The 15,694-nt window shown below is 38.7% G+C and overlaps 1 protein-coding gene across 1 annotated transcript; it reads left to right on the plus strand.

Moving 5' to 3' along the window:
* The first annotated feature begins 12,270 nt into the window (after positions 1-12,270).
* Positions 12,271-15,454, plus strand: LOC109000820 (pentatricopeptide repeat-containing protein At1g08610). Its single transcript, XM_018977837.2, has 2 exons — positions 12,271-12,779; positions 13,177-15,454. The coding sequence occupies exon 2, from the start codon at positions 13,397-13,399 to the stop codon at positions 15,179-15,181; it is 1,785 nt and encodes a 594-aa protein (XP_018833382.1). The 5' UTR covers positions 12,271-12,779; positions 13,177-13,396; the 3' UTR covers positions 15,182-15,454.
* Positions 15,455-15,694: the final 240 nt, after the last annotated feature.

Raw genomic sequence — 15,694 nt, forward strand, 5'->3', positions numbered from 1 at the left:
TGAATTAAATTTAAGGATGCTAGAATTAAAAGATAGAATCAAACCTGATTGGAAACCTTGCTCTGAATACCAAATGATATGAACCCGCGGGAATGAAATCCCTTGAACCCACAATCAATTTGAAAACTCCCCAAGAAAGCCAAAATCAAGTCAATGGATGGAGAACCTAGACCCGATGAGAACTCGTTTCAAGAACTTAGATTATATTAAAATCTAGACCCATTGAAGAACCCGTCTCAAGAACCCAGATTACAAATAGTGTCAGATCGGGACAGGGTCTTTTTGAGTTCATTTTGGAAGCAGCTCTTTGAATTGCAAGGCAGCAAACTCAAGATGAGTTCCTCCTATCACCCACAAACGGATGGCCAATCTGAAGTGGTCAATAGGACATTGGAACAATATTTAAGATGCTTCTGTCTTGAAGAGCAAAGGAGATGGGTAGATTATCTCCCATGGGCTGAATTCTGGTATAACACCACTTACCACTCCTCCATTGACAAAACCCCTTTTGAAGTGGTTTTGTCAATGGAGGCCACCACCACTCTTGGTTAGCCATGAGAAGGGCTTAACCAAGAACAATGAAGTGGAGTAGGAGTTGATCAATAGGGACGAAGCACTTGCCAAAGCTAAAAGAGAGCTCAAGAAGGCCCAAAGTCAAATGAAGAAGTACCATGATCAAGGAAGGTGTGCCGTGACCTTCCAAGTAGGTGACTATGTTTACTTGAAGCTTAGGCAATTCAAGCAAAAGTCCATGAGGAAGACCGCAAGTTCAAAGTTGAACTAGAAGTTCTATGGGCCATATAGAGTGTTGGTGAAACTCGGCAATGCGGCATACAAGCTTTAGCTTCCTCCAACTTCGCAGTTGGGTATTCCATGTTTCCCTACTCAGGAAGAAAGTAGGTGATCCGAGTCTCAATGAGGAGGCGTTGCCCACAGTAGATCAAGAAGGAAGGATCCTCATGAAGCCTAAAGAAGTGCTGGATACAGGGTGCATTGAAGGGGCCGAGGCAGATCCAGGGTGTGGCAAGCATTGATCCTATGGGAAGCAACTTCAAGGGATGAGGCAACTTGGGAGGACTATGATCAGCTTGAGAAGAAGTATCCCCACTTAATCCTTGAGGGCAAGGATGTGCTAAAAGGGAAGGGGAATGTCAAAACCCGAAGGCAAGAGGCCACGACCATGCCATGACAAGCACCCTGTCGTGCCCAGACAACACATCGAGAGCTCTGTTGGCATGGTTTCACTGCCCACAGACCAAGCCCTTGGAGAATGCTAGGCCACGGCCACGGCTACCCTCAGGTAGGTAGCGCATAGTCGGCGCGCGCATAACATGCACACGCTCATGAGCGAGCTTGTCACACCCTGCTCAGCACGCGGCCAGACTACAAACAAGCCTAGTAGTGCTTGAGTGCAGCGCACACGCATGGGCCACGGGCACATACAGTGTGCATGCATGGTCTGTGCATAAGCACAATGCACATGCATGGCCTGGGCCCCAACACAGCGTAGCACGTGCAAGCACATCCTATTTGGAATTGATAGCGTGGCTGCCCAGCAGGCTCACGCAGGCTGGCATGCTGCTCAATGCCCTGACCATGGCCAGGGCCTTGTTGCTCAACGGATCCATTTTGTCGACTTCCCTTGCCTACATTGTTCCATCGACCACTTGCCCCTTCGGCCGGGTATAGGTCGCGCTCTTTAGCGCCATCCATTTCGGGGCTAGTTGATTCAGTAGGTGAGTTGTTACACACTCCTTAGTGGATTTCAACTTACACGACCATTGTCCTACTATCTTAATCGACCAACACCCTATGTGGGTTCTAGGTAAACACGCAGTTGGGCACTGTAACTCGTTTCCGATTCATTCCACATCGCTAGTTCTGCTTACCAAAAATGGCCCACTTGGAGCTCTCGATTCCTTGGCACGACTCAACAAAGCAACCGTGTCGTCCTGCCTATTTAAAGTTTGAGAGTAGGTCGAGGGCATTGCACCCTCGATGCCTCTAATCATTAACTTTACCCAATAGAACTCACCTGTGGGCTCCAGTTATCCTGAGGGAAACTTTGGAGGGAACCAGCTATTAGACGTTTCGATTAGTCTTTCGCCCCTATACCCAAGTTAGACGATCGATTTGCACGTCAGTATCGCTACAGGCCTCCACCAGAGTTGCCTCTAGCTTAGCCCCGCTCAGGCATAGTTCACCATCTTTTGAGTCCAGACAGGTATGCTCTCACTCGAACCCTTCTCAAAAGATCAAGGTCGGTCAGTGGTGCAACCCATAAGGGGATCCCACCAATTATCTTCCTTGTGCCTTACGGGTTTACTAGCCCATTGACTCGCACACATGTCAGACTCCTTGGTACGTGTTTCAAGACAGGCCGAATGGGGTGCCCACAGGCCGATGCCAGGAGCGTGCAGATGCCGAAGCACGCCTTGCGGTGTGTGCTACCCACCATAATCGCGGCAACGATATCTCCACGGGCATGACTACAACTTGGGCTTGGGCTGCCGCCGCAATCTAAATCTATCCACACCCCGAGTTGATTGGCAAACTGGTATACACCGTTCCACATCCAACCGGGACGCATCGCCGACCCCCATCCACTTCCCTCCCAACAATTTCAAGCACTCTTTAACTCTCTTTTCTAAATCCTTTTCATCTTTCCCTAACGGTACTTGTTTGCTATCGGTCTCTCGCCCATATTTAGCCTTGGACGGAATTTACCGCCCAATTGGGGCTACATTCCTAAACAACCAGACTCGCTGACAATGCCTTGTGGTGCAACAGGGTCCGGTCACAACGGGGCTCTCACACTCTCCGACGCCCTTTTCCAGGGAAAGAGAAGATTAACCCACCACACATGAGGAGCAATGGGCAAATTTCAACATGCCCTCCCAACCGTTTTTAGGAGGAGAGGGCATTACACCCCACGCTAGAAGGTTATTACAAGTTCACAAGTCATTCTGTTGGGCAGGTCTCGATAATGATCCTTCCGCAGGTTCACCAACGGAAACCTTGTTACGATTTCTCCTTCCTCTGAATGATAAGGTTCAGTGGACTTCTCGCGACATTGCCAGCAGAGAACTGCCCAAATCGCCTCCATCCGAACACTTCACCGAACCATTCAATCGGTTGGAGCAACAGGCAGTGTGTACAAAGGGCAGGGACATAGTCAATGCGAGCTGATGACTCGTGCTTACTAGGAATTCCTTGTTGTAGACCAACAATTGCAATGATCTATCCCCATCACAATGAAATTTCAACGATTACCCAGGCCTCTCGGCCAAAGCTGTGTTGAATACATCAGTGTAGCGCGCGTGCGGCCCAAGACATCTATGGGCATCACAGACCTGTTATTGCCTTAAACTTCCTTGGCCTAATCGGCCATAGTGCCTCTAAAATGCTGGCCGCAGAAGGTCACCTCCACATAGCTAGTTAGCAGGCTGAGGTCTCGTTGGTTAATGAAATTAACCAGACAAATTGCTCCACCAACTAAGAACGGCCATGCACCACTACCCACAGAATCAAGAAAGAGCTCTCAGTTTGTCAATCCTTACTATGTCTGGACCTAGTAAGTTTCCCCACATTTAGTCAAATTAAGCTGCAGACTCCACTCCTGGTGGTGCCCTTCCATCAATTCCTTTAAGTTTCAGCCTTGCGACCATACTCCCCCCAAAACCCAAAGACTTTGATTTCTCATGAGGTGCCGGCAGAGTCCTTAAAGCAACATCCATTGATCCCTGGTCGACATCGTTTACTATTGAGACTAGGACGATACCTGATCGTCATCGAGCCCCAAATTTTCATTCTTGATTAATGAAAACATCTTTGGCAAATGCTTTCGCAGTTGTTCATCATTCATAAATCCAATAATTTCACTTCTGACTATGAAATAGGAATGCCCCCTCGGCTGTTCCTGTTAATCATTACTCTGATACCGAAGGCCAACACAATAGGACCGAAATCTTATGATGTTATCCCATGCTAATGTATATAAAGCGTAGCCTTGCTTTGAGTACTCTAATTTCTTCAAAGTAACAGCACCAAAGGCATGACCCAGCCAGTTAAGGCCAAAAGCGCATCGCCGGTAGATGGGATGAACAGACCGGTGCACACCAGGGGCTGACCGCTCTGCCCAATCCAAGATCCAACTACGAGCTTTTTAGCTGCAACAACTTAAATATACACTATTGGAGCTAGAATTACCGCGACTGCTGGCATAAGACGTGCCCTCCAATGGATCCTCGTTAAGGGATTTAGATTGTACTCATTCCAATTACCAAACTCGTAAGAGCCCGCTATTGTTATTTATTGACACTACCTCCCCATGTCAGGATTGGGTAATTTGCACCCCTGCTGCCTTCCTTGGATGTGGTGGCCATTTCTCAAGCTCCCTCTTTGGAATCGAACCATAATTCTCTGTTACCCATTACCACCATTGTAGGCCTCTATCCTACAATCGAAAGTTGATAGGGTAGAAATTTGAATGATGTGTCGTCAACACGATGGCCGTGCAATCCGTCAAGTTATCATGAATCATCAAAACAACGGGCAAAGCCCGCGTTGTCCTTTTGGCTAATAAATGCATCCATTCTAGAAGTCAGGATTTGTTGCATGTATTAGCTCTAGAATTACTATGGTTATTGGAGTAGCAGATACTATCAAACAAACTATAACTGATTTAATGAGCCATTCGCAGTTTCACAATTTGACTTAATTCATACTTACACATGCATGGCTTAATCTTCGAGACAATCAACCAGGTAGCATTTATTCTCGATGCTTGCATTGCACGTAAACCTACTACTCCAGAAGGAGGATGTGATCAAGACACAGCTTTACTCTATCAAAAAGATTAAAAAAAAAACCAACACGTTTTTTCAAAATACTTTTTTGTTTGAAATGTGTTGGCAGGAGTGTCCTTTCGCTCTTAAAACTAGTCTGGATTTTCAATGTAGATCAGCCACTATTCTTACCCCTTAGACATTCATCTTCACTTCCTCCACTAGCCCCTCATATTTCAACTTTTCACCATTCGCACCCTTGACTTAGAATGGCTCAATTGAAATAGGTTTCAACCCAACTTTAGTGATAGATAATGTTAGAGTTGATGAAGTTATGTGTAGAGCCCCTATCCACCAACAAGGTGACCTCAGATTTCCCAATCCAAGCCATCACCCTCATGGAAGTATGCTTTTGGATCCGAGTCATGGCATTAAGGGACAACTCGGCCTCCTTTTGTGTTTCACTAGATTTGGCCTTTTCTTGATAGGACTCGTTAGGGCAATATCTTTTGAAAAAAAAATATTATTTTCTAAAATCTTGACCCCCACTAATTTTTAGATTTAAAAAGAAATTTTATTTTCATAAAAAAAATATACCTTACTCAAAAATCACTTTATTCCAATAAATAAATAAAAAATAGACGAAGAAAGACATAAACATGCATGCCAAAACATGCACACAAAGAGAAACATTCTATGTTTTATCCTCAATATTCAATTTAAACATCCCATCACAAGCATAGTCATTGCCCACAAAACTCTATATTTTGTAATTATATACCCGATCGGATTCTATGGTTTGTTTGAAGCCTGTTTTGTTGAGTAAAAAACTCGACATCAAATTATTCCTCGTAGACGGTGTATAGAGTAACTCTTAGAGCATCAAAATACATCCAGAGGTGAATTTTAGCTCAATCTCACCACTCCCAAGAACCTTGGTTTTACTTGAATCATCAAGCATAATAGTCTTCTCTTCTTCAAAAGGAGTTAAGTTTTTGAACCAATCTTTATCATAGCAGACATGCCTATTGGCACCAGAATCTACCCATTACCCTTCAACAAATTGAATCATATTAATGTCTGTAATCATTGCTATAAACGGCTCATCAGTTAGATTAACTTGAGGATTATTTTCTCGCTTTCGGAACTTACAAATTCAAGCAAAGTGCCCACTTTTGCCATAGACAAAACAAACTTGATTTTGTGAAGGGGGTCCTTGGTTCTTATCATTTTGGCTTTGAAAGTCTTTTTTGTGAGGTCTACTAAATTTTTTGAAATCCTTTCTTTGCGGCTTCAAATAACTATTTCTTGTATATTGCCATTTGGGCAAGCTACCATTTTCAGAAAAATAGATTTATCTTTGTCATGGAATCCTCATTACCATTTTGAAACACCAAATCAGCTTGACCTCTAGCTTCCTCCTCTATGCGAATACGAGTGATTAAGGTCTCCAAGGATGTCTCTTTTTGTTTATGGCACATCGACTTTTGAAACTCCCTCCACAAAAGTGGTAGCTTGTCAATGACGCCACAAACAATTAGATTGTCTCCAATTTTGATACCTTCAGATCTAACTTCTGCTACAACCATTTGAAAATCTTGTGCTAGCTCTACGATAGATTTTCCATCTATCATTTGATATCGAAAGTAGCAACTTATCTCATATTTCTTTGCTCCGTCTTCTTCGATATCATTTTACTCTGTAAAAGCTTTCCAAATTTTTTTTGCAAATGTGTAAATAGTATTGTAGTAATTAGGGGTGTAACCGGTCCGGTCCGGTCCGGTTTTGGACAAAATCTAGGACCGAACCGGTATGTACCGGTTTTGTATTTTTCAAAACCGATTACGCACTGGTTACCCTCCTAAACCGGTACTTCCTGTTTTACCGATTTCTGGTCCGGTTTTTCAATTTTTTTAAAATGTAAGTTTTACAGTTTGTCATTAAAAATTTGTTTATTAAAAAAAACTGATTTAAAAAAATATGTTTTATACTTTTATTAAAAAAATCTGTTTTACCTTTTACTAAAAACTACTTCAATAAAAAATCTGTTTTACTACAAAAAATCTGATTAACTAAAATCTATTTTAGTAAAAACTACTTTCCAAAATATTGTTTTACTAAAAAAAATATGATACAAACCTACAAACTTATAAATATAACTATTACAAAAACTGGAAAAAAAAAAAAAACCCAATCACAAAACCCAATCACAAAACCCTAATATCACAAACACAATAATAAACACAACTACAAAAAATCCTAAATTTTGGATTCAAAAGCCCTAACATCACAAAACTGAAAATCCAATCGGCAATCACAGTCACAGATTCAAAAAAATCACAATATCACAAAACCCAATCACAAAAATCCTAATATCACAAACACAATAATAAACACAATTACAAAAAATCCTAAATTTCGGATTCAAAAACACTAATATCACAAAACTAAAAATCCAATCGGCAATCATAGTCACAGATTCACAAAAATCCCAATATCACAAAACCCAATCACAAAAACCCTAATATCACAAAACCCAATCACAAAAATCCTAGTATGTAATTTCAAAAAAAAAAAAAACTTACCGTGGGGGCAGATCGGCAGCGAGACTGGGGCCGGGAGAGTTGAGAGAAGAGAGATTGAGAGACGACAAACGAGAGAGTGAGACACGGGAGAGTTGAGAGAAGAGAGAGTGAGAGGCTGGATTGAGAGTGAGAGACGAGGGACTTCTCATTGAGCCGAGGTGGAGGCGAAGGCAGAGTCATAAATGAGTCACGAGAGAGTGAGCCACTGAGTGCACGACGGCACGAGAGCGAAGAGAGTGAGAGGCGAGGGCAGAGTGCAGTGGCAATGTGTAGTCCCAAATCTGAGAAGTGAGAGACGAGAGGGGAAAGACGAAACTTGAAAGAGACACGATTTAGGGTTTAGATTTAGCCGAAAACGGCGCCGTTTGGCATTTACTTATTTAATTAATATTTGATTCTTTTCAATGTGTTTTTTTTTAAATGATAATTAAAATTTATATATATTTGTAATACATTTAATAGACTATAGTGATTACAGTGATTTAATATAACTATATATATATTTGTAATATATTTAATATACTATATAGTCAAATATATTATATATTAGACTATATAATATATATATATATATTTGTAATACATTTGATATACCATTGTCTAATAGTATTAATATTAGCCTAGCAGTATAGTTATATATTAGTACTAGTTATAGTGATTTAGTATAACTATATTAGTATAATTATAACTACAGTCTATATTAAACTATTAATATTAGTTAATAGTTATAGACTTATATATTAGTATAGCTATATAATATATTAGACTATATAATAATATTAATATTAGCCTATTAGTATAATTATATATTAGTATTAGTTATAGTGATTTAGTATAACTATATTAAAATAAGTATAACTATAGTCTATAGTCTATATTAAACTATTAGTATTAGACTATTAGTTAAATAGTTATAGACTTGTATATTAGTATAGCTATATAATATATTAGACTATATAATAGTATTAATATTAGATTATTAGTGTAGTTATATATTAGAATTAGTTATAAACTATATATTAGCATTAGTTATAAACTTTTAGTGATTTAGTATAGCTATATTAGTATAAGTATAACTACAGTCTATATTAGACTATTAGTATTAGTTAAATAGTTATAGACTTATATATTAGTATAGCTAAATAATATATTAAACTATATAATAGTATTAATATTAGACTATCAGTATAGTTATATATTAGTATTAGTTATAAACTTTTAGTAAAAATTTTTAGTATTAATTATAACTTATAAGTATAACTATAGTCTATAGTCTATAGTCTATATTAGACTATTAGTATTAGTTAAATAGTTATAGATTTATATATTAGTATAGCTAAATAATATATTAGACTATATAATAGTATTAATATTAGACTATTGGTATAGTTATAAGTTATATATTAGTATTAGTTATAAACTATATATTTAAATTAGTATTAGTTATAAACTTTTTGTAAAAAATTGTAGTATTAATTATAAGTATAACTATAGTCATTAGTCTATATTAGCCTATTAGTATTAGTTATAAACTTATATATTAGTATTCACATTTTATGTAATAATTTATAAATTATAATAAGAAAGTATTTCATATATGAATATATATTATATATAAAAATTTCACATAAAAATTTCTAATTATACTTAATATATAAAACTTATATATATTAATATATATATGTATAAAGTATTTTGTATAAAACTTATATATACAATAATACAAATATTTTTTTTTATATATTTTTTTTATTAACCGGTCCGGTCCGGTCTGGAAAATTCTAAAACCGGTCCCGGCCGGTTTTCACATTCTAAGAACCGGTCCCGGACAGGACCGGTTCAAAACCAGTAAAACCGGTCCGGTCCGGTCCAATCCGGACAGGTTTTCTGGTTTGAATTTACACCCCTAGTAGTAATCATAAAATTGATCTGCAAGACAATTTAAAAAATAACCTCGACAGTTATACTCATATTTGGTATATTTTTCAATTTTTTCTTCGTGAGCTCTCCACTTGTGCTTTAGTCATGTTCTCTGTAGTGATTTTGCTAGAATTCCTTGCAGTGAGAATATATGAAACGTTGAGAAGGCTTAGATGAAAGAGCACCTTGCACTTCCATCTCTTGAAATGAGCTCATTTGAAACAGAAGGGCTTGTTGAGATCTCTAATGCTTTTCGTGGAATTTTCAGTTGTAGGCTCCATGCTAGAATCTCTGATGGGAACCAAGATGAGCCTAATCTTAAAGATCATTTACAACTTCCAGATGGGCCAAGAAGATCAAGGAGACAATGCAATGATTGATGCAATCCACTTGGGACAAGTTTAGCAAGAGCCCAACATTCAAGATGGGGCTTGAAGGATGAAGATCCAGTTTTAATTCATTTGATCAGCTATGGAAGATGGCAACGACAAGACTTAAAGGCTTGGGCTCTTAAAGGGTTTCAACTTATTTAATTCATTTAAAGAACTTATTTTATTTGTTTAGAATAATTGAGTTTATTATGGGAAGCACTTAAGGGGGCTTATGCAAGGGCATGTTGGGAAAGTTATTATTTTATTGAACTAGGGTTAGGGTTACTGTAGCCGAGTTACTGTAGCTCGGCACTGTAGCCGCGGCACTGTTCATCCAGGGGTACTTTTGGAAGATGGGGGTTTATTTTGGCTAGGGTTTCATTAGGTTTTCCTTTAAATACTCTATGTAGCCTCATTTTAATCAGATTATGAAGTTTATGAAATTTGATGAATTTATTCATTGTGAGTTGAGTTTTACTCCTCTTGTTCTTAATTGAACTTTTGAACTTATCAAAGGTAAATCACAACCTTTGTGGCGTTCCTCCTTTGTAATCTGGGTTCTTGAGACGGGTTCTTCAACGGGTCTAGATTTTAATATAATCTAGGTTCTTGAAACGAGTTCTCATCGGGTCTAGGTTCTCCATCCATTGACTTGATTTTGGCTTTCTTGGGGTATTTTCAAATTGACTGTGGGTTCAAGGGATTCCTTTCCCGCGGGTTCATATCAATCTCCTTAAGATTGTTGGTGAAATACACAATAATATAATAAATATTATAATTAAATTAAACTTAAAATAAAGCCAGTTTGGACTGAGGTACGAAAATCTCACTCTCTTTAAGGAGATTTAAACCCTCTGTGGTGTACAAAGTTTCAAATTAACCAGTGCATTAGAACTCTTCTTGACTTGATCATCCAGGATACAAAGCTTAATTGATCATCGTATAGCCCGAACTAACTTTGCACAAGTGGTTGAACCTAAAAGAACACATTTCTTTTATCTGGAAATACTCAAATATATACTCACTAAACTTATTTTTCTTATCTCACTTTCTCTTAATGTTCACATACCCGTACCCAATGATCAAAAGAACATATATAAACCATATGGACAATAAACGTCCCAGGAGGTAAAAAGACCAACAGGCAAAAACAATAAAAAAGAATTAAAACACAAGCAGCCTACCAACGTCTATAATAAAGATACCAAACGGCAACTTTATAACAAGCCTGTAAAATAACGTTGAAGATATCTCTTGCACTTGAATGTTGCCAATTAAGCATATGAAAGCAACGGTATAGAAAAGTTATGAGATACCAACATTACTAACATCCGGCTACTAGCAAATCAAGAGAATAAATGTAGGCTTAATAACATTCAAGCAATAAAACTCATAACATCTAATAATTATTTAAAAAAAAAAATACCAATAGTAGGTATCTAACAACCCACGTAATCTGTTTGACAATGTTTCAAACCTTGCTTTGTAATCCTCCATAGTACCCGACTGACTCAACCTAGTGAGTGCTTCCATAGGCTCGTTATAAGCATTTGGACTAAACCTAATAAGAAAGCCCTAGTAAAGGCGTCCCAGTTTTGGATTTAGCTACTATCTTCCATATCTTGGAACTAAATTAATGCCTTCTCTCCATATGAAGTGAGGCTAATCATACTCTATGTTGTGGGATAGTGTTATGAAAAAGAAAACATTGATTGGCCATGTAAATCCAACATGCAGGGTCATCTCCATGGAAGAGTGGAAAGTCAAGCCTCGCTGTCCTTGGTTGATGCTCACCCATCTGTGTATTTTGTAGGTTCTGCTACTATTGATGTAGATGGGACTGCTGTTCTTGCTGAAATGGTTGTTGGGAATAGGTATGTTGCTACATCAGCTACAAGTTTCCAGATTTGTCTCTTGATGATTTGGCATGGGGCTCCATAAGAAGATTTGGCATTAGGGCTGCTGCTAGGGTTTCTTTTTTGCACTTCCAAAGTGAGGATGGCCAATTGTTGTACTATGGCCTCATTTTGTCTCTTGAGAGTTGCTATCTCATTGTCCATGTGGGAGAACCTAGCATCAGTAGACTTTTTTAATTCTTGGTATTGAGAATCAATTCCCTTTTTTAGGGTATTCAGCCCATCTTGTAGTCGATTCAATCGAGTTCCTTCCGCCATTCTTCTTCACAGGGTCGTGTCTCTAGATACCACTTTGTAACACACCTATTCAGACTCAGACAAATAAGTTCACTTCGAGAGAAGCACCTCGAGAAGGCAAAAGAGATAGATAGAGAAACGAGGAAATTTAGGCTTTTGATTACTTTTAAGATGCCTTACATTTTTCCTCTTGCATTACATATACTCAAAAAACTAAAAGAGGGCATGGGCTTACTGCTGGACTCAAATAAAAGAGACTGGACTAAAGACAAGAAGTAAATAAAACAAGCAAATTGAGAATGGCCCAGGAACAACCCCTCGGCCCACAACTGACTCCAACTAACCGATCTCTAACTAACTTACCTTGGACCTAGCCCTTTCAAGTGACCCAGCCCACGACTAGCTCATTAACGGAGTTCAGCACTCAAACACTTCACTTCACCGAACACTTCACTAGTTCACTTCAACTTCACACACGTGCACCTAGGGCTCGATCACATTTTCTTCCTCACAGCCTCCCTTCGTCGTCTGTGCCTCCTCTCTAGGGTTTCAGCCATGCCGTGTTACATAAACCAACAGTTTATAAAAATCCTACTTGTCCTTCGTAGAAATCCAAGTCAGACTTATGAACCAGCAAGGGCAAGCCAAACACACCTCTCTCACGTTACCTGTAAGTTCTTCATCCCCCTTTGATTTTCCTTCCTTCACGGCACAAGTCGCTACACTACCCAGCCAACACCGTGTTGGACGCCATCCTTGCACCACAACAAGCCAAGCTCCGCCTTAAGCCGTACAGATTAAGCAGCACAGCCTTTAAAACTTGGGAGCAGCTAACTCCAATTTGGTTTCTCTCCTGCCATATCCATCCTCTAGCTTATCTCCCCGTTTTGTGTCGTAGCTCGTCACTGTTTCGCTGCCCAATTCTTGCCACACCGCTGCTCACGTCGTCGAACGAAGCCTCCGGTAAGTCCTCTCCATCCGCCTCTCTCTTTCTGTCTGTTTCCCCTCTCTGCTCTGAGATTTTATTGTTATATATATTATATTCGTTTTATTGTTATATATATTATATATATTTTAATGCTGAAAATGTTATATATTAAAATTACACTTATAATCATCTTCAGCACTTCAGTGTAATTTTAATGCTGATATATATTATATTCGTTTCTCTCTGAACTCTTTCTCCACTCTTAATATTGTTTCCTGTAAGCTTAAATAAATTGAATATGAAGGAATGGGTTTATGTTACTTTGAAATTGAGAAAGCCTCTACTGCTTTGTTCTGTGTCACTTTCATAATTACCTGCATTATCCTTTAAATGATTTCCTGGTTTTGATTATAATATTTTGGACTTTGGCAGTTGCAGTTGTGGCTCTCATTCTCCATCATAATAGTAGAAAAGCTGGGGGAATGTATTTCTGTGTACTTTGAGTCGGTAAAACACTGATAAATGTAGGATTTCTCTTTCTGCGAGAAATTTATTGGAGGTTTGCTTCATTGGATCAAATTGGAAATAAAAGCCCTGGTAAACAGAGTACAGGTCATACAGATCTTTGTACATTTCATTAAGCAGGAGAGAGATGGGGTATTGCATTTCTCAACAGAATCATATGGTGGTATTTAGTAGTTTGCATGGTCTAAATGGGTGTTCCAAACTAGAGGGTCACCATTCTGGTACATGCCATTGCGTAATAATAAAACCACCTGGTTTGCGATTAAATTGCATAAGCAAGTGTGATCACCAAACTCAATCTTGTTTACATTGGAGGGGAGTTCATGGTGCTCGAAGAAATGTGCACTTTTCACAGTGTAGAGGGTTGCAAAGAAGTTTTTGCATTGAAAGAGACAATGAGATTGACCAAGATGAGTGGAGCTCTGAAGATTATAGAATGATTGTTGATAGAAATTTTAGACAGCATATAAATTCAAAGAAGCCTTCAAGTTCTTCGTTGTATCTTGATGGACCCTTTGTTGAAAACAATGAGGAAACCAACAATGGCATTCTTCAGAACTTCTGCAGCCAAGGGAGATTGTTAGATGCATCAAGGTTGATTGATATTATGGCACGTCGAAACCAAATTCCACATTTTCCTTCTTGCACAAACTTAATACGAGGCCTTATTAGAATGGATCGAATAGATAAGGCTGCCAAAGTCTTGCAAGTCATGGTCATGTCTGGTGGGGTTCCAGATATCATCACGTACAACATGATGGTTGGTGGTCTCTGCAAGAGAGGACTGTTAAGATCTGCCATTGACTTCTTAGATGAGATGAGCTTGAGTGGTTGCCCTCCTGATGTGATTACATATAATACGATAATCCGGTCGATGTGTGATAAAGGAAATTTTGATGAGGCTGTTGGATTTTGGAAGGACCAACTGAGAAAGGGTTGCCCTCCTTATCTGATTACCTACACAGTTCTCATCGAACTAGTCTGCAAGCACTGTGGAACTTTGAGGGCTATTGAAGTGTTGGAAGATATTGCAATTGAGGGCTGCTATCCTGATATTATTACCTATAATTCTTTGGTTAATTTTACCTGTAAGCAGGGCCTGTATGAGGATGCAGCTTTGGTTGTACATAATCTTTTATCTCATGGTATGGAACCCAATGCAATAACCTACAATACTCTTCTGCATTCTCTCTGTAACCGTGGGTGCTGGGATGAAGTAGATGAGATTGTGATGATCATGAGAGAAACTTCCCATACTCCTACTGTGGTTACTTACAATATCTTGATAAATGGTTTGTGTAAAGTTGGGCTTGTGGATCGTGCCATCAACTTTTACAATGATATGGTTTTCCGAAACTGTTCACCTGACATTGTAACTTACAACACCCTTCTAGGTGCTTTGTGTAAAGAGGGAATGGTTGACGAGGCCCTCCGAGTGCTTCACATTTTAAGTGGTACCAATTGTTATCCTTGTTTGATCACTTATAATACAGTAATTGATGGGTTGGCTAAGAAGGGTATGATGGAGAAAGCAATGGGACTCTATGGTCAAATGATAGAAAATCGGATCATTCCTGATGCTATTACCCATCGGTGTCTTGTTTGGGGCTTTTCTCGGGCGGATCTAATTGAGAAAGCTGTTGATATATTGAAGGATATGGGTAAGAGAGACCACAAGGCTGGAAATAAGGCCTATAGATTTGTGATCCAAGGATTATGTAAAAATAAGAAGGTGGATCTGGCAATTCAAGTTCTAGAATTGATGATCTCAAGTCGATGCAGGCCAGATGTGACAATTTATTCTATGATTATTAAAGGTGTGGCTGCTGCTGGTATGACCAAAGAGGCTAACAAGTTGCATCGAAAGTTAATAGAATGGAACGTTTTAAAAGAAGGGACCACACTGGATTAGAACTGCAAAAACATGACCTTATTGGACACTTGAAACCTAGACAACCATTTTTGCGCATGAAGTAATACAGAATATACGTTCTCTTATGGTGATTCTTCTTATCCTGTTATCCGTTCGAAACCCTTTAAACTTGCAGTTGTTTGATCTTCCAATATGGTCACTGGCCTTGTTTCTGTTGGATTCTTATTATAATCTGTTATTTCAGTTGTTGCTGTTGTTTCGTTTGTCAACATATCAGAATAATGTGATTTTATTAATCGTATCTATGGTTAATATGTGTGGGGCATATGTGATTGTGCATTGATGGGCATTCATGAGGCAGTAGAAAAATTGTTATTGCCTCTTTCATATGCATCAAAGAATTTAGCTAAGAAAAAAAAAAAAAAAAAACTTTCGATCTTCACTAAAAGCACAAGATACTTGATGTTGAGGGTACAGCAGAAAATTTGGCATAAAAGAACCTTTATTGCATTGAAAGAACAACATCAAGCAATAAGGATATTTCACTCGTAT

Source organism: Juglans regia, chromosome 6, assembly GCF_001411555.2.
Source record: "Juglans regia cultivar Chandler chromosome 6, Walnut 2.0, whole genome shotgun sequence".
NCBI classification, from domain to species: Eukaryota; Viridiplantae; Streptophyta; class Magnoliopsida; order Fagales; family Juglandaceae; genus Juglans; species Juglans regia.

Bases quoted from the DNA above. Each gene is read 5' to 3' on its own strand.
- LOC109000820 (XM_018977837.2), top strand. From the start codon at position 13,397: ATGGGGTATTGCATTTCTCAACAGAATCATATGGTGGTATTTAGTAGT.